A 27,207-nucleotide genomic window follows, 5' to 3' on the forward strand; every position below is an offset into this window, starting at 1 on the left:
AATTGTATTTCTTTACTCTTTCAAATTTATGCAACACCAGTAAAGCGAGTTACATTAAAACCTAAAAACAACCAGACAGCTTTTCCTCTCACCAGTATTTACAATGTCGATAAAAAAACAACCAAAACCCAAATCATTCGTCCAGCTTGTAGAAAGTACCAGACATCCTCATTCCTTTCCCTCTTACACAATTTCAACTGTCACTGCTTTGCAGCCTTTGCCTCCTTGCCTGTCAGAAGCATTAACAAGTTATCAGAGCACCCAGTCAGGCAGCTATTCTATTAAAGAGAGACAGAAACCCACGTTATTTTGCAGCAGTGTTATTACTACAGTAGCATTAATGCAACAAAGAAACAGACAAAAATACAAGATGAGCCTGGGAAGAGCCATAGGATTATACCAACACATCTGAAGTCCTCTCACTTGTCGTTTTTAAACATCTGAGTGAGTTATGTACATGTCCATCTGATGCAGTTACTTACTGTATCACTGCTGCAGTTATCACATACATGTGACCTGTGTGACTCCATCCTCCTGGTCAAACTGTCCATCATCCAGTTCCCTTAATACTCCATCACTGCTCCCGAACCCTGGAAAGCCCCCGTACTGGGAGGATCCCTCCTTGATCCAGCATTGTTTAGGAGACGACAAGTGGAACTCATCAGGTGGTTGTCCAGCTTCTACAGGCCGGGAAGTGGCTGTGTCTAATCCAACGCTTCTGCTCGAGACTTTGCCCCTTTCCTCCCCAATAACCTGTCTGAAGGATTTCTTCTGAAACACAAGAGGGTGTTTAAATGTTAGCTTATTTGGGGGAAGGGATTCAAACACTTTGCAGTGAGTCATGCATGGATTTACTGTGAGCTACATCTTAACATAAAGTAGCATTTAACACTCCAGTTTAAACCATTAGCTCCTCTGCTGAAAAAGCCCATAGCAGATACATTTTTGTTAAATAAATTTCTTGACTGTCTTCTATTTTCTTTCTCTCTCTTGAAAGCACAAACAAACACTAAGAGAAAGTACTCCAACACCGTTCAGTTCTTAGTACCCGGCAGCTCTGGAACAATTTAAATCTTTAACCCATGTTAAAAATCAGTTGTTTGAAGAAAGCACAATTTCTGTGCCTAATGTATCCCAGCTGTCCTGTACAGCTATTTGAGGGGGGTCTGAAGAGCCCCTGCACAAGAACAACTCTGTATGAATACAGTCTGAAATTAGCACTGGGATCTGACAGGTTTCTTGAAGTGATGGCTGCCAACACCAAAAAGAAAGGTAAGCAGATTACGATTTATGCAAACAATAAACCTACCAGGCCATGCTAAGGGCCCTCTGAGGCACGATGAGTAAATAAAAGGTTTATTTCACTTCAGCATCAGGAGTTACCTCAGGCACACAGATCTTGCTGTCTGAACAAGCACTGCTAAACCAGGGGACACAGCCCTGCCCACAGGAGGACGACATCAAGCTAAGAAGGAAGCCAGCCTCAGCACAGAGCTGCATATCAGTGGTAAAGGAGACTAGCCCTCTTGCAGGGAGATTTGCACAAATGCTAACACTTTGAAAGCAAAACAACCCAATTGTTTTTGCCATGTTCTGGCAAGTTCTGTGCCCCCATTCTATACATCACAGAGTTTTTCCCCCAACTCTTTTGAAACAGTAAAAACAATGGCCCTTGTGGCTAAAGGAAACGTGTTTAGGGAAGCTGTTACAGGAGACATTGGGAAATTAGGCTAAGGGGAAACAGCCTTGCCACAGGAGAAACAGAAGGAAATAAGCTTTGCCTAGATGCAGTAATAGGATGGAGAGGTCTGCCTAAGAGAAATAAAGGGAAAAAGAGGGGGAAAAAATCAACCCTGAAAGAAACCCTTCAAGCACCGTGTGTTTCAATCTTGGTTTGCCTCAACTGATCTATTTTTTTAGAAAAACAAGTAGTATGTGATTGATAACCCACTGAGACAGTACAGCCCTTCTAATGCCAGAGGCCTCTGAACTGTTACATAAATCATAAGCCAGCTTGTAACATGCCATCCCATGAACACACAAGCAGACAGAGAGGTGAGCTGTCAGGGCATAGACCATACCCTCCTCAGAAAAGAAACCCTGTGGGAAGACAGACCAGGCAATAGGGCCTTTCTCCCTCAATTCTTACTGAGGACTTCCTTTGGAAACGGCAATACTAGCTTCAACCCAGTAGTTAAAGATATGTAAAGCCCAAACCCAGCACTGCGGTCAGCAGGGGAAAGCTCCTGCCACAGCCAGTCCCCACCAGGCAGTGGAGAGCTGGAAAGCAAAGGGCTCTGTGGGCTGGGCAGTTAAGTGTCTGGGGATGCTTTCTTAATAAGATTCAGTTAAGGAGAGCGCCTTGCTGGCTTTGCATTTTGACTCTCTCGTAGGTAAGTGTTCTTCTTGAGATACCCAAGTGGCAAACATGCTAAGGGTATGCTTTAAGTAGACAAGCTGTGATGCAGTTTATTTTTATGTTAGAAATACTGAAGATACCCAAAATATTTTGTGTTTCCAAAACGTCTTAAGTTGTGGACATGACATGTGGACTTCAATAAAAAGCTAAGCAGTACGAATCAAAATGAAAATGCCATGCCCAACAGTACACAGAATCACAGAAATTAAATGTTTTTACTGAAATGTTTCCAAAGGTTTGATAAAACTGACCAGCCCTGCTGCCAATGTCCAGGGGACATTTTAAATAAAGGAATTTAATAACCCTGCTAGAGCAGAAGTTAATGCTTTCAGATTTCAGTAGTTTACATTGCACACAAAGCCAGTGTGACATTCTATACCAGTTAATTACTGTTAACAAATCTATGAATTTAAATGGTGATGAAGGTAATGAGCTGTGGGCCAATTCAGACATTTTGGTAAAAAAAAAAGGACAAAGTAATATGATTAAAATTCAGGGGAAAACCAAAATAATTAGAAAAACAGAAGGAAAATCTTACTCTGCTACATGTTTCAGTTTCAGGCTGACCTACCTCCTTATCCCACGCTAAAATTACCTCAGCACACTGAAATTTCCTGGTGAAGCAGTAACATACTGGTACTTGAGGATCACATTAAGTTACTGTTTCTTCAGATTTTAAACACCATAATCCTGATGTAAATGGCTACCAATCAGTTATTTCTTGTTTACTTGCAGTATGTTGTAATAGGAAGCCTTTGATTTAAGCATTAACGAAGTAAAACAACGACTTGCAAACACATTACTGTTTTATTTGTATAAACCAAAAGAATGTAAAGATCATTCAGCTGTTGATCACCAGCCTGGTGAACTGGGTAACAGAATTTAAACTGTGAGCAAAACGCTTCTTATATTTAATTTAAATCACATCTGAAAGATTCACCTGTTCCCAACGCTGAATTTTTTTTACAGAACTGGTTTATATTAGGTCTCCTAGCAGAGTCCATCTTAGCCATTCTAACTTGTGTTGTGTGTTTATGCTGCCTTTTAAGAGATGCTTACAATTAGAAATAACACACCTTATCAAGGAAAGAAGAGTCATATCAGGCATCCATGCTGTTATACAGAGTATTAAAAAATGTAGGAAAGCATCAGGAAAAGTCTGAATGCATTTGATAAGACTGACACAATAAGGTTTTATGTATTTACAATACTGATGTGAAAATTAACTTCCAAAACAGTTTCAGAAGTGTATTGGGAAAGAATGTAAGGACTACAGAGTGCAGCATGGGGTCAGGGCTCAGAATCTTTAAAGCTAAAAGCCTCACTCAACAGGGCCAAGGAGCTGTTGATGTCCAGCTGCAGGGATTTTCACTCCTCTCCGTGTCACACATTATCATACAGCAGCAGCTAACACCCCTCCACCACCCCATTAACCTCCAACTACAGTATCCCTCACACAGCCTGACTCTCACGTTCTTTGAAAAGTGGGAAAGTAGAAGTTTTGGAGGTCAAAATATTTTTTTCCCCCACAGAATTTGAATCAGAACATTTATGGCTTCCTGAAGACTTCTAAGGAAATACTTACAGCACAGCCAACTTACCCATCCGAAACAGTAATTAGCATAAAACATATTTAGCATGCTTGTGCTTTTCTCTATGGCTTCCTTTCAGAGGGATACCTCAGAGAAAGAATCAACACCTCAGTTTAGCTGCCAAAGCCCTCCATAGACTTGAGCTTGTTCTGAGTAAACCCCTTTCTGCCACTTGTTCCCCTCCATTACTTTTGAAGGCTGGTTTGTTTCTGTACCTAACCATTAGGTGAAGTACCAGTTTGTTTATCCTAATGCTGTAAGCATGTTACTCACCTCTGGCGTCTGGGCAGCAGAATTCCACATAACAGGTCTCTGAAGAAACACAACTTGCTTTGTGGCCAGATTTCCTTCACTAAAATGTAAGTAAAATTGTTTCAATATTCTGGAGGCAATAATAGTCACTGTAACAGATACATTTGACCCTGAAAGCTGTGAAAGTTGTGCATACATAAACCCATAAATAAGAGAACAGATTATCAAGCATTACCCAGTTTGGTAATTTCTAAACAGTTCTGTAATCCCACTTAAAAAAAAAATAATCACAGAACTGAGTTAAGGTGTTATCCACAAAACCAGGTGTAGAACAAGTTTTTATTACTATGATTAAAGTTACTTAACTTGTCTTCTCTTCAAAGTCTGAAGTACCAGAGCTCCTACTTTTCAAAGTCTGCACATTTACATCTGAAATGAACCTCAAAGAATCTTTGTTTCCTCTAATTTTTGCTGTCAGACATACAGGAAGGTACTACTACCTATTAGCACCACAAACAGGCCCAACCCCAACAGATGCACAGCTCCAACAAACAGCTCAATATTTTGTGTAACTTGGGAAATAACATTCTTTACTGCTAACTAAAAGATGGTTTTTGCTTGTAAGGACACCTAACTGACAGCAGGATAAGCTTGCTGTTTCCCCACCTATGGATAGAAGGACTCAGCTCAGTTTCTATACACTCCACATCCACAATGAGGTCTGACACCGACTGTTTTGTGCATGGGAGGTACATGCACAGGAGCAACAAGAGGCTAAAGGAGTAAGATAAATAAAGGAGGAACTTAACTTTTTAGTCCTGGGTCTCTAATTGACATTAATGCTGTTGGGATACATACAATTTAAGGAAGCCCTGGTGGGTTTTTCCCCTCTGCCCATGGACATGCTTTTAGAAAAATAAATGTGAAAAGGCAAAGTCTGCCCTCGAAACCAGACCAGGTATTACTGATAGTGTTTCAGAAACGTTACACCCTTCGTACTAGCAATACACAAAAGCTTCAAGAGGATGCATTTATTTTCATCACCTTTCCATCACAAATACAGGTCAGCACACTGATTGTATTTGTGCTACAGAGCCTGTCTCTGTGACAGTGAAATTCAGAGTGCAAGGATTTCAAGACCTTAGCTTTATTTTAAATAACCTCTTCTTCCCACCCCCCCTTCTCGACTGTATTCAATGAGATTGTGATGCATATAAAGGAAAGACAGAAATACTTTGACAGAAGAGTGACTACAGATTTAAGAGTTTGCCTAAGAAAAACAGCAGAAGGGAAATTCAGGAGAGATGCAGAGAGTTCATCTGAAGTACTGATGATCCTATCTGCTCTATCAATCATAACAGAGTATTGTTATGCACAGCATTATAGAGGGTGCTACTAAAATAGTAAGTTTGCACTTCAGCATGGGGATGTCAATCGTAACCACGCACAAAGCTGAGGTAATGGACTCATGTTTTGTGCCAGGGGCTAGGACTGACAGAATTTATATTTAACTTTAGGGACACTGGAAAAATCAGGGATTCAAGTTATTCCAAGGAGATCAGGAAGAGCTTGTTAAAGAGCTGCCCCAGTAGAGCTTCAGGAAGTAAGCTCTGAGAAAATACACAGGACAGCAACTATTAGTGTACTCAGCTACATCTGATCCACAGTCAGTGATGATGGCTTTGTGACAGTGTTTGGCCCCTCATAAGCTTCCTTTCACTCCAGCTGGACTCAGGTCATAGCACATCTTCCTTGGATGCGAAGAGAACTTAAACTCCAGCTTGTGGGGAAAACAAGAAGGCAGGAGAAGAAACTCAGTTTCCTTAAGTTAACAAGGTTTCCTGCTGTGAGAGCCCTTACCTCACTGTCTGCACTCATCTAAAGACAACACACTACAGTTTGCTGTCGTGACAAGGAAATAGCAATCCTGCACCCTTATTCCACTTGGCTGGGTATCTCTCCCTGCCGCAGTTATGTCTGTTTTGATAACATCAATTGGGAAATCTCTCTTAAGCAAGAAGGCTGAGCACAGTCCTCAGCATGGGGAAGAGCCTACAGCGTATTTTGTAACAGTGTCTGCATTCCTCCAGAAAAAAAAGAAACCCCCCAAACACTAAGCTACAGCTTGTACAAATTCTACTGGGACAGAGAAAGGACACGATGGCGAGTAGACAATAAGTAAATTAACAATTTTCTAAGTCTGACCTTATTAAAATGCCGCACACGACAAAGCTGCTATGAGCTTAATTCACAAAGAACTCAATGACAGTGGGATTTCCACAGAATTTAAATGAGAAAAAGTGCTCAGAGCAAGCCACTGCACAGCATCCCAGCGTTCCCACATTCCATCTTTGCCACCTAAATCTGAGCATTTTGAAAACCTAGATTAAGTCATTTGCTGGGATAAATTAATAACCATCTTGTCAGTGTTTGTGCCCTGTATCTGCCTGCCTGCTCCAGCACTCATACATGTCTGCCTGGCCCATTTTCAGGGACTGCAGCAACCAGTGAGGGGAAATAAAAGGTCACTGCTGAGTAAGGCTGCTGAAGCCTTTTTCCTGTCTCCTCTTTTAAGAGGGATGAAGAACAACAGAGGCTCTTTTGTTAAAACATCAGCAATTTGCTTGTCTGCTTATGCTGTATGTGCAGTGAGTTGGTCCTCTTATATGTATATATTTAATAAGCCCCCCAAAACAGTCATGGAGCTAGAAGCTGACTACTGCCAACGGCTCCGATTTGTACAGGTCTATTTTTAATGCATTAACACCGAATATACAAAGTGCTCTAAAAATAAGGCCAGACAAAGTTTTCTGAAAAACGAACAGAAGGAGCAAGATGATAAATTCTTTTAAACCCCCCACCCCCAGCATTTCCCAAAGGAAAGTTTTGTACTCCTTGGGAACAGCAGAGCATCTAAACTTTCAGTTATGAGATACACATGAGCCTGGGATAAGCCTCCTAGCTCAAAGGATATGCTTAATGAAAACATTTAAGAAATCTTAATGACAACTTAGAGGGAATTCCAATTTTGGACCATAAATGCATGAAGTTATACAAAGTCATGACAATATTGTGCTAGTGCAATTACTAGCACTAAGTTAGCAGCAAAGTAATGGATTCCCTCCCAGTCACTGAAATTAACTCCTAAAAGCACTATTCACTTTATCCTTGATATATATATATATATATACACACACCTGGTGAACTTGGCATAACTGCTGCCAAATTCTTGTCTTGAAGACGCTTATCTAGCAGAGAAGAGTTGTACAAAATACAGGAAGCTCTTCAGGTCACTAATATTATTGTGGATCTGCCCTTTATTCTTTTTTTTTTGGTGAAAAAAGCTTCTTTATTGACTGCTGGCAAAATTTAAATACCCAAGAAACAATTGGATACAAAAAACATTGCATCAAAGGCATTATTTCTGTCATGTTCTGCTTTTTCATATTCCTGGGAAAAGAGATTCACTACTGTGGGTTTCATAGTGTGCTGTCCCAAAAACCCCACCAAACCCCATGGTGCTTATTTTTCAAACAACACTGGACAAGATGTCACACTCTTGAAGCATGCAGAGTTGCTATCTATCACTGCTTTATCTGGAGCAGCCAGGATGACATTTCTCAAGGAAACATTTCCTACATCCAACACGACTGAGCCACTGAGGTTGGAGTTAAAGGACTAAACAGGCTTAATTCAGCTATTGTGTGCCATGATGCTCCATGCAACAGGGCATCCTATTTTATGGGGACAAACACCTGTAAAAAAAATCCAAACTTCAACAACAAAACCACACCAACACAGACATGACAGCCTGGTGGGTTTTTAAAGCATTTCAAATCCTAGTCACATTAAAACAAGCAAACAGAAGCACATGGTGCCTGACAATCCTCTGACACCCCCACACCCTGTGAGGCTGTTGGTCACACTCTTTGTCAGCAGACAAGCAGTGGGCATAACAGCTAGGAACAGGTCACAGATCTGAGACAAGGAGAAGTTTTGCAATAAAGCAGGAGAAGAGGAAGGCATAGAATAGAGCAAAATGTTACAGTGAGTAAAAACAGGGAGCAGGCTGCTTTGCTAACAGTTTGTTCTTAGGTAAAATTTTCTTTATGAACTCTGCACAATTTTTTTAAAAATAAATATGAAAACACAAACCCCAAAATGTTGATTTTTAAAAAAGTGTTTCTGAAGCCTGTCAACATTCAGGCTGTTTTTTAAGGTCAGAGTTCCATGTCTGGGAAAAGACCAGCTGTTCAGAGCAAAAATGTCCTCCTTCAGCAAGACATTTAACTCGCATTCCTAGGATAACCCACAGCCACAGTAATGGGATCTTTCATATCAGACACACAGTAACCATCCAGGAATTTCTTCTCCTCTTTAAATACCAACATCAATGCCTTAACATAGCATTTATAAATCACTACTTAGCCTACTGGGACAAAAACACATTCTTTTTTTGGACTCTTAAGAATCCTTAATTCCTAATTAGGAATTCTTGTTCATGGGCTTTTTTTTTTTAAAAAAAAAAAAAAGACAATTGAATAGCTGTACATGTGGTATCACAGGCACACAAAACATGATTTATCAGATTTCTTCCAAAAGTATCTCAAGCCACACTGGGAGCACAGGTATTAGACAATTCATGCAGACACCTAGCCAACCACTTAGGCCAGAAAACAAATGCTTTTTGTCAATCTGAATTATTCTGGTGTTGACACAAAATGAATCTGACTTAAGACTCAGCCAGGATACAACCCCCTTTGGGCTGGTTGTTCCACATCAGGGAAGCAACACTACTTCTGAGGTCTAGCACAATTACCTAGTTCAAGGAACAGGTCTGGTCTAATGAGTCTGTTAGCACTTCCTCCAGCATGTTTTGCTTTTTTAAGCACTTCTTTTAAACCGTCCTGCCTTTGCTCTGCAGTCTCCAAGGTACAAGATAGCATCGATAGGGTCATTCTGCCTGCTGCAAGCACAGACTGATAGAGAGTAGCTGACCAGCAGCTGCTCAGGACAATCTTGTCCCTACTGTCCAAATCCTACAGGGACAGGTACAGTTACACTGCTTGTGGGACAGAAGTAGTTTGCGTTTAAAACCTCACTCTTAGCTTATGACACACAGCACACCACAACTACAAAAATCTTTCTCTCCCACTGCCCACTCACACCCTTCAAGGATGGGATGGGGATCCTAAAGGCTTACTCTCAAGCCCCAAGATTTGGCCAAAAGTTTCATTTGTTTTATGAAAACTTGGCTCAGGGGTTTGGAGGTCACTACGTTCACAGCTAATACATGTAGGTTACAACATTTTGTTAGTACAAGTTAGAAGATAACCATTTCATTTCACATTCTGAAAACTGCTTCTCTCTGGAGCAGAAGCTTTACAAGTTCAGAATTTCCTAAATCTCAGGAAAAAAAACCCAAAACATACAGAGACCCTTAAAAAAAGAAGCTGAACATGCCATATTATTTTACCACTATTTCTTTTCTGCCTTTGCATTTAACCAGTAGGTTTAAATTCGCTATTAAAAACAGCACAGCAACACCACCTCCTGCCCCAACATCTATTTCCTGATCAGAAAAACCTCCTTCTCACATGGGTGAGTTGATTTAATTACGTCAGATGACTTGAACAAAACTCCACTTTCCTGGAGCAGTTCTCTAGAACCTTTCATTGACATCCTTTTTCATGCTGTCTTGATTTAATACAGTGCGGCCTGAATCCAAAGATTACTCAGGTCACCCACTCTTCCCATTGTCCTTAATGAGCCCTAAGCTATGCCTCCCTATATTTGTTTGTTTTCAAACTTTGGCAATCTTAATCTAATGGGAGAAGAATTAAAGAAAGACAGAAGAAAGTGTATGCTTCATCCAGTGTTTCATTCAACATTTTTTATGTTGGTACTGTGAAGAACAGCACAGTTCTTTTGTTAAAACCAAAACCTTACAGGAGATCTAGGCCTGCTATTTAACTCATATATACAGAGCCCCCCCTGTCATCTACAGGTTACAGTAAGAGAACTGAAATCTAGTAGTTCAATACAATATTTGATAGGAAACAGTGTCTATGCTAAACAAGAGAAACAGCCTGATAACCTGCTGGATTAGCACACTCTCCTCCCTAGCTTGCAATGAATACTGCATGACTGCCCTGTGACAACGTGACTTCTCACAGTCTAAACCAGTCATTCACCAAGGTCCTAAATTAGCGAAGCACTTCAACACTTATTTAAGTTTGAAGCACATAAGTGACCCCATTTCCAGGGAGTGGGGACGGGATAGAAAGTTTCTGAAAGAAAATCTTTAATGTTTATATATAAACAATGGATTATAAATTTAGGATTACTGGTCTGGTTTGAAACTCACCGAAGCCAGGATGCTTAAAACAGCGTGGTAAAAGGAGATTCCACCACAGTGCTACTTAGATCAGGTTTTATAGGCAATTAACATTGTTGGGATCTTTTTTTCTTTTTCATTTAAGTATGCAAGTAATCACTTGAGAATTCCAAGACGGATGCACCAAAATTGCTGTAATCTATTGTTTGGTACCTGTCATGTCGTACGATAGGTGTAGGCAGGACACAGGTCAGGAGCCATCCAAACTCAGCCAGCGTGTGCAATAAAGGTCCGTAATCTGTTTTAATTTCACACCCCTACATTAATAATTATAAAAAGTAGTAAAGAGACTCTGTACAGGTTTTACTCACATTTCTACACAAACTACAACAAAACTCCTCTGTCAATAATGAGCCAATACTTAGAGATGACACTGAACTGTGTTTGGTAGAGATTCACTAATTCAAACTGAAACCAATTGAAATTGTTCAAGACTCCAGACGACTAGGAAAACAGACAAAATATTAACTGGAGGTGTAAGTCCTGATTCAGGAAGAAATTCAAAGCACTTCTTTCTTGTTACAATTGTCACATTGCTAGATTAATGCCTAAAGCTTTTTAACCACCAGGATCTCAATTGACGTATTGAGGGTATTACTTTGTATCTGAGGAACAAGCACCTAACCTAGTTACAACACTTGAGGTTTTGGGGTTTGGTGGTTGGTTTTGGTTTACTGTTCAGTTGGTTTATGTTTGTTTTTTAATACACAGTTTCTTTTCACCTGTAAATGTATTTATCGATTATTTCAGAGTACCCTCCAACAATTACTTTCAGATGTCATTAATTCATACCAATAACTGTATATTATAGAAATATTAAAAAATGTTAAATAATTCTGTTGCTGTACCATGCTACAGTAGCACATGTAAGTTGATTAGAAGTGTATTCTTTCATATTTAGTAATAAAATTTTACTACAAATACATCTCTGAAAACCATATTCAACTCACTATCTTTTTTGTTCTGTTTCTAGTCTCCACGATTTTCTTCCCCTTTTACTTTAAAAATACTTCAGAACATTGTCAGTAGAGCTGCACTTGATGAAACTGTCTAAATTGGTCAAACACAGACATTTCAAAAATATTTTCCTTGGTGATGGCATTTGTTGGCATGAACATTTATAAAAGTGTCAGGCCACAAATCGACCCATGGCCACAGGCCTGACTTCATTTTATGATTTGAAACTAACTTAGCTTGTGCAGGTGGCTTCAAGAAGCCATCCTGAATGCTTATCAAGCATTGGTACAGGCATTCTAAAGAAAAAACAAAGATCTAAGTAGGAAATAGCACTGCTAAATAATCAGTGATTTACCTCAATGACTGTCCATTGTTCAACAACTATTGCATCATTTCCTTTCCTGTTCGAACCTGGAACCCCCGCACCTTCTTCTTCGTAGATAAATAATCCTTCTAAGGATTTGGGCAAATAGTCTCCTGTGAACAGAAGGACAAATATAAAGTGAAATATGGTTTTAGATACTTATCTCACAAACATGGGTTGTTTTCTTCTCATTGAGCATTCCTCTAAAAGTAAAATGAACCGAGACAGCAACTAGCTCAAGTTTGTGGTTATTTCTTTCTCTAGTTCCAGCTGGATGAAATACAGAAGCAGCACGTTGGGTTTGCCTGGGATAGAGTTAATTTTCTTCACAGGAGCTGCTATGGGGCAATGTTTTGGATTTGTGCTGAGAACAGTGCTGATAACACAGGATATTTTAGTTATGGCTGAGGAGCACTTACACAGAGCCAAGGCCTTTGGTGCTTCTCACACCACACCACCAGCAAGAAGGCTGAGGATGCACAAGGAGATGGGAGGGCACACAGCTGGGACAGCTGACCCCAACTGACCAAAGGGGTATCCCATACCATATGGCATCATGCCTAGCAATAAAGCTGGGGGAAAAAGAAGGGGAACACACGCATTTGGAGTGATGGTGTTTGTCTTCTCAAGTCATTGTTAGGCATGATGGAGTCCTGCTCTCCTGGAGATGGCTGAACACCTGGCCTGCCCACGGGGAGTGAGAAATGAATTCCTTGATTTGCTTTGCTTGTCTGTGAGTGGCTTTTGCTTTACCTATTAAACTGTCTTTATCTCAACCTAGGTGTTTTCTTACTTTTATCCTTCTGATTTTACCCCCATCCCAAGCAAGGGCTGTGACAGCAAGCTAACTTATTCTTCAAACCCTTTTTTCTAAACAAATTAAACTACAAACCATTTCATTTTCTCAAAAGCATTGTTCACTTCCATGCTCAAACCTCAATTCCGATTTCTTGTATTCATTCCCTGCAGCAGATAGGCAGAAACCCTCTTTATTCAACTTCATTACCATAACTCCTGACAACATGGCTTTTGGTGTGGTAGAAGAGAGCATAAAAGATGAATGAAGCACGCAGTGCAAAGCCCAGCTACTGTTCCTTAAACGTATACGTAAAAGGCCACAGGAAGAGCCTGAAACAGAAGTAATTGTAGGAAGATTCCTGATGGGAAGGAAGTTTCAGAGAACAACTCCCTGACTCACTTGTCAAAGCCTGACAGTATCCGTTTGGCCCAAACTAAAGCTGTGCATCTAATCTTAGACCATTTTCTCGTTTTGCTTGTCCTAGGAGCCATCGGGAAGCCTTTTGTGCAGCTGTACCTTGACAGCTATCTCAAACTAAATTTGAACAGTAAAATGATGTCATCCTTAGAATAGGGGATTTAAATCTACTCCAGTATCTCACAAAGATACAAAGACATGACTGTTCATGCCACAGCCTCAGGGAAGGCAAATAAAGAAAATAGCACCTAGCAAACAAAGAAAATATAAGGGAAGGCAACTGGTCTAGTTTTAAAAGCTGGTCAGATTAGCATGAAGTTGTGTTGTGTAAGCCAGAAATTCCCATTTTTTCAGGATGCTTGTTAGCATACCATAAAATACTAGTTGTTCATACTATTTTTTACTGTATTGGATGTAGATTTATGTAGATTTACATAGTTTGAGTTATGGTCTTTTAAATACTTGCATGCACATGCACCTCCAACAGAGATATTTGGCATATTTTATTTTTACATTACACAAATGTAGTATCATTGTATATGGAACTGTATATATGGCTTCAGGCACAAACATGTGAGTATCTGCACAACTCCTAATAATTTGCAAATAATCTTATGAATTCATGACTTAGGCCTCTTTCCAGTGTTCAGGCAGATACCTTCACCATGTTAGAATATTCCTTTTTCTATCATTGTTCAAGCCTGATAGAGTAACTTTAAGTTTTAAGCAGTTACTGACACAGGACACTTCTGCTCAGTAGTAGTATGAGGCATATTAATGTTCATGTCATATCAAAATCACCACTCTTGACAAAGCTTCATGTGCAAGTGACTGGTTCTCCTGTCCATTCTGTCAGCTGCAATATTTACCTTTGGTAGTATCAGTAAAACCAACCAACAAAAACCCACCAATGGTGACAGATTACATCAAACAAGAAAAAACTACTTGCACCACAGCACTTGTACTAATCTTAGTTACTTCAAGAGCCTTCAAAGCAGCTACAAATGGATTCAAAGGGCACTGCAATGATCCAAATAACTGCTAAAAGAGAACTCACCTGGATTATTTTAATGACTACATCCTCTTATGGCAGCAGAACATGTAAGTCTGCACTTACTAAGAACTGAAAATTACTTTTTCAAAAAAATAATCTTTTTATGTAAAAACTTCTTCCTGCCTTAAATTACACATTGTATTTTGATCCTGGTAGTAGCAGAATTCTGTTGACTCTGCAGAACATCTGTAGAGTCCAAGCCAGAGGAGGTTTCTACCACTACCTGACATACATCTAGTGTTTTTATTAAAGCAATAGCTAAAAATTGCTCACTTCATTAAAGATGCATAAAAGGATAATTGCTGCTCAAGACACCCCACAGTCTGAAAGCAAATGCAAGTGAGGTGAAGATGGCAATTAGATGTACATGCAGACACACACTCATTACTAGAATTCTTTCTTATGAGTACCTAAATGCTTTCCCCCCCAAAAAACATTTTAGGTTTCCTTCTGTTGGATGCCAAATGTCACCTGGTTATAAAACTCTTCAATGTTCTCCTCAAGAACAACTGTTTCAGCTTAAGAACTCAGTGGCTAAATTAACTTCTTACTGTGGTCAGCTGCAGAATTCCAGCCACAGTGATATGTGCCTTTGAATATAGACAGTTTAATTCAGCAGCATCCGACCCAGGAGTAACTGAAACACATGCCAGTCGGGTGAGGCTGGAGCAGAAGCACCAACTGCTGCAAAGAGGCAGCATGAATTCCCCAAGTCAGTCATAACCTGGGTATCAAAGACAGGGTTGTTATTTACATAGAGAAGAGCAGACAGGGGAATGGGAAGACTGCAAAACTGCAGTTCGACAACAGCTGCAGAGATTTATTTCAACAGCTGCCAAAAACACCCCCCAGTGAATTGTAACATATCTCCAGAGAGTTATTTTCCAGCTCCAAAAAAATCTACATTGAAAACTAAGAGTCTGATTTTTCACCTCTCCTCCCCCCCAAAGGAAACTTTGTTCTTCCACTGACTTCAATAGATTGGAATTATAATTTAGGAGCAAAAAAGACAGCCAATACAAACTGTGCCATTAGACTGTTTATGTGCACAAAATATGCAGTTTGAGAGGGAATAGCTGCCAAATTCCATCCAAGGTAAACATAGTGATGTTGATGTGCTTGCCTTCCTCTGACAATCACTACATTTACTTTACTGCAGAGCTACAGAAGTGCTGTGATTCACACAAAACAACTGCTCAGAACAACAAAAACTGAAGAGTTATTATTTTCAGGGTCTGACTTCTTAAAAACCCTCTTCATCCAACATCTAAAGATTCTGCATGGTTTAAGGTGGGGTTTTTTAACATTTCAGCCCTTCACTAAGGGTCTTGTGAAGGGGATGCTGAATACATATTATTTTAAATCAAAGCATCATGGAAAAAAAGCATTAAATAAAGCATATATTAAAAAAACCCCAACCTAGTCAATGTACTCAAACCTACTGCACAAGAGTAGTTATGTACTATCTTTTTGCAACACTTCTAATTTCTGGCTTTCAGACAAATTAATTTCAAATGGAAGTGAATCTTTCATTAACTCTGTTGGGAAAAGATTCAGAGTTCAAACACTTCAGTTTATAAAGAGCTTCTCCTGTTGTCAGCAGTGGTGTAGCACTGCCTCACAACTCTGCCAAAGGGCAGGATTCAGGGCTTGGTAGGGTGAGCAGCGATAGGTCTGGGCCAGGAGCAGCACTGCTGACACTGGGCTCATGTCTGTTCATCAGCAGGACAAAGGCTGTGGACTCAGGCAGCGCCAACAGGATCTCTCCAGGAAAAAAACCCCAATGAGATCGAACCAAAAGACAGACTATGAAGGTAATTTGAAAATCCTGTGGCCTGAAGCTCTTTCACTGTAACCATCTGGGTGGTAACTGAGCTGGCAGATTCCTGCAGAAGGGCACAAGCAGCAAGGAGCACCAGGGAAGACGTCTCCCAGCTATGTGAAAAGGTCCTGGGGGATCTGCCTACAGTTGAGGGCAAGGACAAAACCAGATTTCTCTGCTCTGTATATGTCCACCTCTGACCAGAACAACTTCCAGAAACATCCTGAAACTTTGGGATCAATAGTTGAATTTTAATGCAATTTAGTGTTTTAGAAATAATTAAGCCCAGCAAAGAACTGGAGAAGGCAGGAAGTATGGAAAGTCTGACTTATGTTTAATGGTACAGCAAGCACATGAGAACTCAAGGTGCTCTTTTGTCTCATTAGAAATACCCAGATTGCAGCACAGCTTCTACAATGAGCAGCAGAACATGGACATCAAGGAAACGTGTATCTAATGCTTTCACCCCATTAACTTTTCCTTTTCAAAATAAAATGAACTGGTGCAAAAGGGTTTATTTCTTTATAGCACTTACACTACTTTCCTGCTTTGAAAATACTCAATTTGATAAAACAAAGCAGAAACTACAATTATTCAGAGTTAGAGCTGCCCAGAAAACAAGTTATTCCCTTTTCAGGCATCAGATTCTAAATGCACAATGACTGAACATGTTTACATATTGCCCTTCACACCAAAAACCAAAACATGATCTACTTTTTGTAAGTTACGTAGCTTGACATGAACAAGTAACAGTTTCATGATCTTCAGAGACAGTACTTACCTTTAGAAGTTTCCCAGTGTACAAAAGAATCAACTAAGGACAATCCTTGTTTATAATAAAACGTGGTTAATTCTAGCCAGTCTGCTTCCAGCGTGCTAATAACTGGCCCCTTTCTTGTTACTTTCATAGATAAAATGCCTTCATGATAGGTCCAGCAGGTGGAATCATCATCAAAAACATTGAAGACTGTGTATAGCTTGTCTGAAAAAAGAAACAGAAGGAGGAATGAACCTCTGGAAGACAGTGCTCCAAAATATAAATATTATTTATCTCTTATTTCAACATGGCTTTCTAATTGTAAGCAACAGTTTGAAGAATTGTTTCCTGGTGTGACTGTACTTAGCTTGAGCCCTAAACACACTCAGGACAAGGTGTGAGGACAGTATGCTCTGGGACATGACAAAAATTTGAACATACTGCAGTTGGGTTGTCACTGTACCTTTTGAGTAGGTTAGTTTTGCATAGAGAAAATGCACTAGAACCAGGAAAGGCCAGTGGGAAGTGGCTTTACTTCTGCCCCTCACAGAACATCTGACTACAAATATCTGAAATTAACGTAACTGAAGATTAAAGCTATTTTCCTCTTTTTCTAATAGTAGGAATGCCCCATATGGTATTGATTTTTACCCATTATTTCCTGAAGATTACTGAGCCAGGATTGGTAGTACTGGTATAATTAGCTGCCTACTGGGGTTTCCCACACAGGAACTGATGAGCTTTTGAGTTAAACACACAAAACCTGCATATTCTCAACTGCTTTTTATATCTAGGCATTAATACACTTCTGTTATAAAAACAAGCATTCATCAAAAATTAAAATTCGCAGATCCATACCATTTTAGGAAATAGCTGGTGACAAGTTAGGAAGTCCTAGATACAAAAATGTATTCCACAAATACCCTCACAGTATGTCACTGCTGTGGAGAACACAATGCAGTTGCCAAAAACCACTCTCTAATACTGTCTAACATCTGAGCAGCCTAAATCAACACAAACAAACCTCTAGAAAGCAGTAGTATTCACATTGCCAAAACAAAGGAACTTGGTTTAGATGACCCCACTTCAGATGTTAGTCTCTCTAGGCTCCAGAAAGAGAGGGAGATTTCCAAAGTAGGATTTGGGCTGTAAGCCTGTATCAGTCTTTGGGAGAACTCCCTCTGTTTTCAGCAATGTTACCACACTCATTGCAAGTGACACCAGGTGCCTGGAATAAGGTAAAGGCAGGAAAAAGTTCTGACCTCCATCAGTAAGAGAGGACTCTTTAATACAGTTTCATTTTATCATCTCCACAGGTAGCTGTATTAGCATAAATGTGTTTATCCCAACAAACCTTAATTTTCTTCCCTATACATTAAAGTGAGATCACTTTTATATTTGTCTTCAGAAAAAAAGATGACCTTGCCTATACAACCATTCAATTCCTCCTGTGCATTAAGTTTGCTTCTGCAAGTGGTGTATTTATAAATAATCAAAATTCTTATGCCATGACCCCCAAAACTAGAACTCTGACATAGTTTGCATCTTTTGAGCAGACCTAAATAAAAATGGCACACTGAAGTGGCAGTAGATGCCCATGCACATGTAAGAGACTGAAAATTCACATCAGTATTTTTTGAAATGATAGTTACAAACAGTATTTGTGAAAGCTTAGCCACCTTTCTTTGTAAGTGTTCTTATACACTCCCATAACTTTACTGCATATTTGACTAGAGAAGAGAAGCCTGGCAAACTCTTGTCCAAAGCTTTGAGGCATGTCCTGAGAACACCGCACGTAGGGGATGCTCTGGCTGCTAGTATGCCTGGTCACACCACTGCACAAAGAGCTCCTTAATGGAACCCAGAGTTTTCCCTTTTGCTTCTAGGATTTCTATTCTGCTATAGCAAACCCACTATTGCAAGCTGTAAGGAAAGAGTTAACAGACCATGCCATAAAGGCTCAGCGTGTTGGAGGAGAACTGCTTTAATTCAAGTGTTAAAAATAAGAGAGACATTGATTATCTCAGTGCTTAGAGTCATTATTCTGACAGTCTACAAACTGGAGAGGGTGTTTAAGTCTTAACAGGGAAGTGAAAAGGCTGCTTTTGAGAGCAATTAAAACATGTCCGGCCCATCAGGGAAGAACCTATTATGTCAAAATGCAATCTGACATGAAAGCTTCATGCTGTCCTTTCTACACAATACTATCTTGCTTTAGTTCTCATGTTTCGGATTATTTCTTCCTTTTCCTCCTAGAAAACCAGGAGGGCCTTAGTGCTTCAGGATCCAAAGTCATTACTGCACACAATCCCTCACAGAGACCACACATCTCAGATTCTTCTTCTAAACTAAGTTTTTCTACCACACCACCACCGTTTTTCAATTATACTTTTCCTTCCTATACAATTTTTTAATGCTTACATTTCTCTGGTTTAATTAATTTTCTAATAATTATTGGCTTTGATTTCATGCTCAATGCATTAATTTAAGTGATCCCTTTCAGGATGCTTCTTGAAGGCACGTTAACCAGAAAGAATCCATTATGAACGGATTTGTTTGCTGTACATTATGTGAGCTGGCTAGAAGCACATAAAATTACAGCTCTAGCTGGAAGGGGACCCCTGACAGTTTAAAAATGGGCAGGAGAACTGGAATCATAACATAGTCTTGGAAAGCCATTACATGTTTATGATTTAATAAGAGTGAGAACCACACGCATTTTAGAAGTGTTTCAGTCCAACTGCATCCTTCTAAAAGAAAAGATTTTTACTATCACATCTTTGTTATACATTTATCAATCTAAAAGTTATGTTTGCAACATATTTAAAATCAGAATTACACCGTGGTGACCTTTGGGGGTTGTTTGGGGCTTCTCCCTTTTTCTTTAAATTAAAAACCTGAATTTTGACAGTACATTTGTAATTTTCTATATGAGAACTGAGTTGTAATTTTAATCCATGACCATAGCTCATACATACAGAGAGCAGAAGGTAAATATTTTTTCTGTTTATTCAAGTGGCAGCTATTAGAAATATGCATGCATTAAGGAAGATGCATTTTCCAAAATCAGTATTCAGTACAACAGAAAGTGCCATTCTGTTACTTTCCCCAACATCTTTTAAAGGAACAGCTCAATAAGCCACCTTATTCCTGCAGTAAACAAGCAGCATTTCTTACCATCTCCTTTTTGTGATTTAACAGGGCTGACATCTTTTCCAAACTGGAAATCTGCATCCTGTAACAGATTGCTTTCTCCTTGCATTTCCTCCTCCATTCCACTCTCAGATGAGTGGCCACTCAATGTCCCTTCATTCCAGTTTTTATAGTTTTCATCAGAATTCTTTCTTCTGTGTTCCCTGTTTCTTCTGCCCAGCGTTGATTCCAGCTCTGCACTTCCATCTGTGCTTGTTCCATTACAGGCCTTAGCTTGAGGAAAATGTTGCATTACAAACCCCACAAACTTCTTTCCTCTTTTAGCAGCTTCATTAACCTGTATTAACAACAGAATTTCATCTGCAAAATTATTTTAGAATTACACATAACTTTTTGTATAGATGCTCTGTTTAACTGAGCTGCTGATTTTCAAGGACAGACACACAACAATGTACCACATGAGGATGGGTCTTTGTACACTGCCCATGTTTCAAAGTAAAGGGAGGTCTACCATCATGTCTTTGGACTCAGGCCAGTAAGGTGGCCAACACCAACACTGCTTTTAGCATATATAAAATCCTTCATTTAGAACAAATCCAAAGTATTTTACTTGCTGTGTCATAGAGATAAGCAGTATACTGCTGCAACAAATAGTGTTGTACCAATCATACAAAAGTTACTGACCACTAATACTATAGAAGTATCTATTTGTCGTGTGCCATGATTCACAGAGGCTACTCAGCTACTACTGAGAATAGGGAAGGAGCAGAGAAAGAACAAGCTAGAAGCAAATTAGATCCCTCTTAACCCTGCTTTCAGCCAGTGGCGAGTCTTTTTCTCTGCACTGCAGTCTCAAAATCTAACTGTAGAATGTGTGCTAACCGTGGGATGGGTCTGTTCTTGGAGGGAGGGAGGCTTTCTTCCTGGGATAAGAAGTGCTGCCATTTAGGAAGATGATCCCACTGCCAACTGGTGCTACAAGCTCCCCTCTGCCATAAGGTCTTTCCAGGAAAACACAGAAACCCCAGCCCAGGAGGAAGTCAGCTGGGAAGTACTGGATTAAGCAGTGGAAAGAAAGGAGTCTCTCTACGCAGCCAGCGCAGTGAACTTTCACTCAGGGGAGTATGGGGAACGCTCCAACAGCCAATGGTACCCAATCCCTTTTTTCAGTACTAGGACAGGTGTAAGTGTTACTATCTACCACCACTATGTAGGTACAGCAGCGACTGATATGCCAGTCACTGTGACTATACAGAGCTGCTGCTCCCAGGACAACCAAAATAATTTTACATGTGAAAAGCAACATGCAGAAAAAGAGGTACCATGATAATATTTTTCCTGAAATACCACAAAGCTTTTGGGTTGGGATCTTAAAACAAACAATCAAAAAACCCCAAACTGTCAAACTGGCTCAAGTCTTAAGACACTGGGAACATTTTATAATCAAATTATTTTCATGTACTACTTCTGTTACAGACTTGCTTGCCAGACTGCTAATCTGAAGTGTACTTTTCCTTTAAATGTTTGCCTGGTGTGCTATACAGCCACACATCTAATACAAATGTGTAACCAAATCCCAGTTCAAATTTGAAGCACCTGAAAATTTTTAAATAATCCATTAAGAAATTTTAGATAACAGTGGCAACTTCTAAGCCCATTAAAGATCTCCAATATGTTTTTTCCTCCACTGCTTTCCTTAGCAACTGATGTCAAAGATGTCACTAATTCCTGTAATAACAATAGTTTCCTGTTTCATCAAATCTTCAATTCTGCAGGGGAAGTGCAACACAAAGAGAGCCAGAACTGAAGCTTGCATTCCAGTGGAAGTTTAGTGTTCTTTAGCCATACAATATTTTCAAAAGCTGTGCCAAGTAAATATTCAATACCATTACTGTGGATCTTATTTCTGTTGAAGAACAAAAAAATAATAATCATAGAAATTGAATATGTTAATGTTCATTAGGAGTATCTTACTTAACCTAGAACAACACAAATGTCACTTTTATCCATCCTAATATTAATTCCAGAAAAAGCTATTATAGAAACCTTTTATACAGGCTTCACTGAGGGTTTGGGCCTGATTCTGCTTTCAGTGGTGTAAATAGCTAGTCCCCCAAAGCTTTACAGGGCTCAGTACTAAGTCCTAAATCAGAAAAAACAAGTGAAGTAAAATAACTCCTTTCACAGCAAGAATAGACTTTGTAGCCTCTATAAAATAAACCAAGGTTAAAACTCGAGAGTAAAAAAAAAAAAATCAACCACTAAGTGTAACATGCATGTATGGTAGAAATGAAAATCCCCAAAGAAGTTAGAGACAATCTCTATTACCTTTTCTAACAGTTCTTTGACTACCTCATTTGTCAGTGTTTCACACATTAAAGGGCATTCCTCAATCACCAGCCTGGGGTGCCTTTGTCCTCTGGGTGCTGCATGCTTCTGGCTAGAACACAGAAAGAAAGCGGGCTTTGTCAGGAGTTCGCTGCTAACTTGGGCAAATGCTTGCATATAGAATTCTTTTCTTCGGGAATAATTATGAATGAAAGCCTGCCAATGCTTCCCTACTTTCATTTAGCGCTCAGCGGTGTTTGGTATTCAGTTCTGTTTCTTACACGACGTGGCAGGTACTGTGTCAGGGTAGGAATATTAATATTTAACAGGAATTTCATATCAAAACTGTTAATGGCTACCTTTTGGAAACCAGGCTTTACTGACAAACACTCCTGCTTTTGTAATAACCCCCTAAAACTCTGATGATGCAAAACGTACAAATTTAAGCTATAAATTTAACAAGGGCAAAACAGATTCAGCTTTGTAGAAAACACATTATGCACAGAAATGGTACTTTTACACTGCTAACATGCTGCTATTTAGCTTTTGTAACTACGGCAGTGCTACAGCTACTCTATGAGATGGTGTAGGCAAATACCAAAAATACAATGCAGTAACAATTACTTTGCATTAGGTAATGTTTAAATTACTCAGAGTGGAGAATTCAACAAGTTTTAACCTCCATTTAGAGAGCAGTATCCGACATGTTTTATGTTGAGCCAGTTGGGGTATTACTGGGACAACAATATTTGGTGTATGCCCATAATATAAAGTAATTTTATTTGGTGTTTCCTTCATACTATCTTTTGCCTTGGAATGAAACATCAACCAGATACACTCCAATGTAACTTTCCAGACAGCAGTTGGAGAAAGCGTATTTGCCTACAGGAAACCAACATAGGTACATAGGGCACCTGCATGGAAAACTGGCAACCCTCACCCAGTAGTTTCACATGTAGGCTGCAAGGTCTCATCCTTCACCTATTAAAGGCAAAAGGTTCAAACCACAACTTCTGTAAGGATCCCACATCTACCGGGATAAGGGGAATTGTACAAGCTGCGTGCTGGAAGTGTCAGCCCTTGGGAGCCTCAGCTCCAGAGAGCAAGAATTCAGCTTTTCTTACTCAGGCACTGGCCCACATGGACCACGTTCACTTTGTTTACAGATCAATTTATAAAGAGCTAAGATTTATGAGCAGCAAATACCATGGACAATGTTGAATTCAGTAAAACATGTGAGACAAGCTCCCTTAAATGAACCATATTTTACAGAAGTATTACTTGAGTGGCAGGGGATATCTTCCCCCTTACACCCTTCTCATCTTCCAAAAGAAAATGAAAAAGCCTTTGTGCATCGCACCAGGGCTCAGGACAGAAGGGAAAGCAGGACAGCTCTTACTGCTTTCCAGCCATTCAAAATAAGAGCTCATCATCTTTGCATTCAAATGCAACAGTGGTAAAATTTCATTGTACATTTTCTTTATGATCACAGTACAGTGAAAACAACAGAAATAAACAAGGCCAAGGAGCTGGAACATAAACACAAACTAAGACTCTCCCTCAGCATCAAAACCAGGCTTTTGTATACCCCCAGTCACAGAATTATTTCCTTCTTACTATGAAGGAAAAATAAACTATTTATCTCTGAAACTAAGGAATTCACACTTTATAGGTCATTTTCCCCGAATAATACTCTTACAGGAAAAATGAAAGCACAACAGTTTTGAAAATGAAGCAAAAAAAGGCATGAAATAATTAAAAGCAGCTTATTACTCTCCCAGTGTTTTGTTTAACCTGGTATTTGCTGCAGGTTCTAAGACAGATGATACTTTACAGTAAAGACGCATTAATAATAAAAGGTTAAACTAACAATTTATCTTACCACAACTTATGATATGGAATTTTGTTTGGACATTTACTAAAGCAAAGTGAATGTTAGCCTACTGTGTGCTTAGCATTAATTAAAGCATTACTAATATGCTCACCTTTCTAGACAAGGAACAGTTATTTGATTGCCCAAGGCACTCATTCAATTTGATAGTTAATTATGCATGTTGAGCAATCTGCTTCCAAATGACCTAAGTAATGAATCAATATATTCAAATTATTTCACCCTTACCTTAATTTTAATCGTGAAAGTACCACTCGATACATGTGGCTTGCAGGGAAATTCCTTCTACGTCCAATTGGCAGCATAATAGGATGAACAGCTCCTACAACATAGCCTTTGCTGTAATATTCTTCCACCTTAGATGCTATATCCAACACAGAACTGATCTTGATAACTTCTGGATTTGAGGAAGCTAAAAGCATTGAAAGCAGAAGAGAACATTAAGACTGTGTATGTCCACATAGGTTTTGAGTGAGTTCCTTTTATGTAAACCACACAAAAATCTATCCTAAAGCATTTACTCAAATGCTAGAGATCTATTCACACAAGGAAAAGCAGCTTCACAGCTGATTCAACAGTATTCAACTAGTTGAAGTACTCATTTTTACAAGTTAATACAATCTATTTTTAATCTATTTGGAAACACTTTATGGTGGATCTAGCTTTGCCAAGCTAATCTTAAGAGCTGCATCAACATCTAAACACATGAAAGGCCCGAATTTAACAAAACCCCTTACTTTTCCTAGCTAAAGTTTTTAACATACTGACAGTACCCTTCAACCCTAGTTGTGAGTTGAATTCCCATACAAGTAATTCAAGCCTGGAACAACTGTTTTTTCTTAAATGCTTTGGGTTTTGATCCCTTAGAATTGATCTGTAGCCTGTCGGTTGCAATTTTAACACAGTCCCAATTCCGTTTTGCGAAGACCTACGTATACATCACTTGAGTGATCTATGCAGTGTCACCAACTGCAAGACTGTCAGTGCATGAAGACCAGTGCTCAACTATATTAAAGGATGCCTCAACTAGAACCAAGTACCTCACAACATGGAGATACACACATTTTAAGATGCTGCTTTAAATGGTCCATCTCAAGCCATACAAGGAACTAAAACCAAGTACAACCATTCTCCTCTGATTCTATAATTGAAAAAAAGAACCCAAAAAGATAAATACAACGCCAAATCTCACTTGCCACTTTGTAAATGTATTTCTTAATTTTATCTTCTTACATCCTCATATCTACCTGCCCAAAATAGTAGGCGGGCAATAGCAAGGAATTTAAGGGCTTGATCAAAACCACAGTAACTCACAAAGTCTACCCTATCTTACTAGTTTAAAGTATCATAAACCAAATATATGAATCTTTACTTTGCCTAAAGATTTAATAAACTGAACTAGAATCCTGCTGGTTCACAAGTGATGTGTTCCATAAAATATCAATCTCTATACTGCCTTCCTGCTGGGAAAATGGGGATAATACTGATTCATACAAATTATGGAGTGCTTTTTTTTTTTTTTTTAAATGCCCCAAACCCAGAACCTATGTTTTACAACACTCAATTCCAACTTTTACCAGGGGCAAAAGGAATGGAGGCCTACTTTGCTTCTCACTGTAATAGCCTTAACTCTCCAGAAGCTATCAAGATAAACCAGAATAATGTGTACCATGGGAAATGTACACTATCAAAAAGTATGCTAACATATATATTGAGAGTTTATTGCTGATAACTAGCAAACTCTACCTAATAGTGTAAATGCTGCCATTCTCAGACATAGGGACAGGGCCCATACATGTTCTTGTGCTGCCTTTTTTTTTAATATGCAGACAGTTCATCACAGATCTCCCTTCCATAGACAGATGATATTTTGCACTTAGTAGCCCTCCATCCCATGATTCCACTCATTAAATACAGGAGACATTAAATGTCTTGAAGAAGTAACTTCTCTACAGTCCACAGACAAAAAACCCCAGGAATGTATGCAGTGTGATCATCACTGCCCTGGTTTTGCAAAAGTCTGAACCATTTTTCATTCAGAAAGCTTCCTTCCTGATGTTCTGTCAACAGATGGCCAAAACACTGGTCACAAATAACAGAAGTGCAGCTAACTTGCTAGCTTTATAGTAAACTTCAAATGCATGGTATTGAAGATGACAACAAAACTGGTACTTCATACATATTCATACTGTTATTCAGAGTGACAAGAATTTCACAGCATGTCATCTTAGTGGGCTGATGTGAAATAGCCTTGCATCAATCTTTTTTCCCCCCACTAATAGGAAGGTTAGGCTAGGCATTCTGTTTGAGTAGGAATATTTAAACCAATCCTGCTTTACAGTTGAAATCAACTTCAAAATAATAGACGTTTCTGTAACAGATATGCAGCATGACTGAGATGGCAGAATTTACAGTCCTTGACAGGCATTCAAAGTCCACTCCTGCCTTTCCCCTGTACAACTCATTCCCAGAAAAACAGAGGACTGACTGTCTGTAGCTTTCTTGTTTGGGATTTTCCTGATGCAGAAGCAGCTCCACGGAACTCAAAGCTGATTTTTACAGGAGGGAGTATTTTGGGGACCAGGATGGGAGACACCAACGTTCAATACACTACTAACAACAGTTACAATTTGCAGGGACACCAGCCAGCGAATTTAGTCTAAAACATAGTTGACCTACTCCACATCATGGCTTGGGAGAGGACCAGGAACCCCTCAAAGTCTCCCCTGCAGGCTCATTTCAACTTCACACAGCACGAATCTGATGAAGCAGAGAATAAGGCATATCAAACTGAAATAGTGCATTTATGCTTGCTGTACTTTTATCTTAATGCAGGACACAGCTTACTGTAGGATCTTATAAAGGATACTAAGTGCAGATTTTCTGTTTTACTTGGTGCCAGATCCAGTAGTAATAAATCACTCAGGCAAACAGAAATTTCAGATGCTGGGTAAGATCTTTCTCTGGAAATCAGCAGATACACAGTGCCATAAAGACATAAGACA

General features: G+C 39.3%; 1 protein-coding gene across 1 annotated transcript in view; it reads right to left on the minus strand.

Annotated features, from left to right (window-relative positions):
- RFTN2 (raftlin family member 2) overlaps window positions 1-27,207 on the minus strand; it is a gene marked incomplete at its 5' end in the record, with an annotated part of 29,238 nt that continues 2,031 nt past the window's right edge. Inside the window, 8 exons of the mRNA XM_084264506.1 lie at window positions 1-771; window positions 4,285-4,363; window positions 10,814-10,917; window positions 11,973-12,094; window positions 16,855-17,055; window positions 20,008-20,320; window positions 22,312-22,423; window positions 24,431-24,614. Of these exons, the coding sequence (XP_084120632.1) occupies window positions 502-771; window positions 4,285-4,363; window positions 10,814-10,917; window positions 11,973-12,094; window positions 16,855-17,055; window positions 20,008-20,320; window positions 22,312-22,423; window positions 24,431-24,614 (1,385 nt within the window). The 3' untranslated portion in view covers window positions 1-501. The remainder of the gene's footprint in view (window positions 772-4,284; window positions 4,364-10,813; window positions 10,918-11,972; window positions 12,095-16,854; window positions 17,056-20,007; window positions 20,321-22,311; window positions 22,424-24,430; window positions 24,615-27,207) is intronic.

This window comes from Gallinula chloropus, assembly GCF_964237585.1.
Source record: "Gallinula chloropus genome assembly, chromosome: 5".
Taxonomy (NCBI): domain Eukaryota; kingdom Metazoa; phylum Chordata; class Aves; order Gruiformes; family Rallidae; genus Gallinula; species Gallinula chloropus.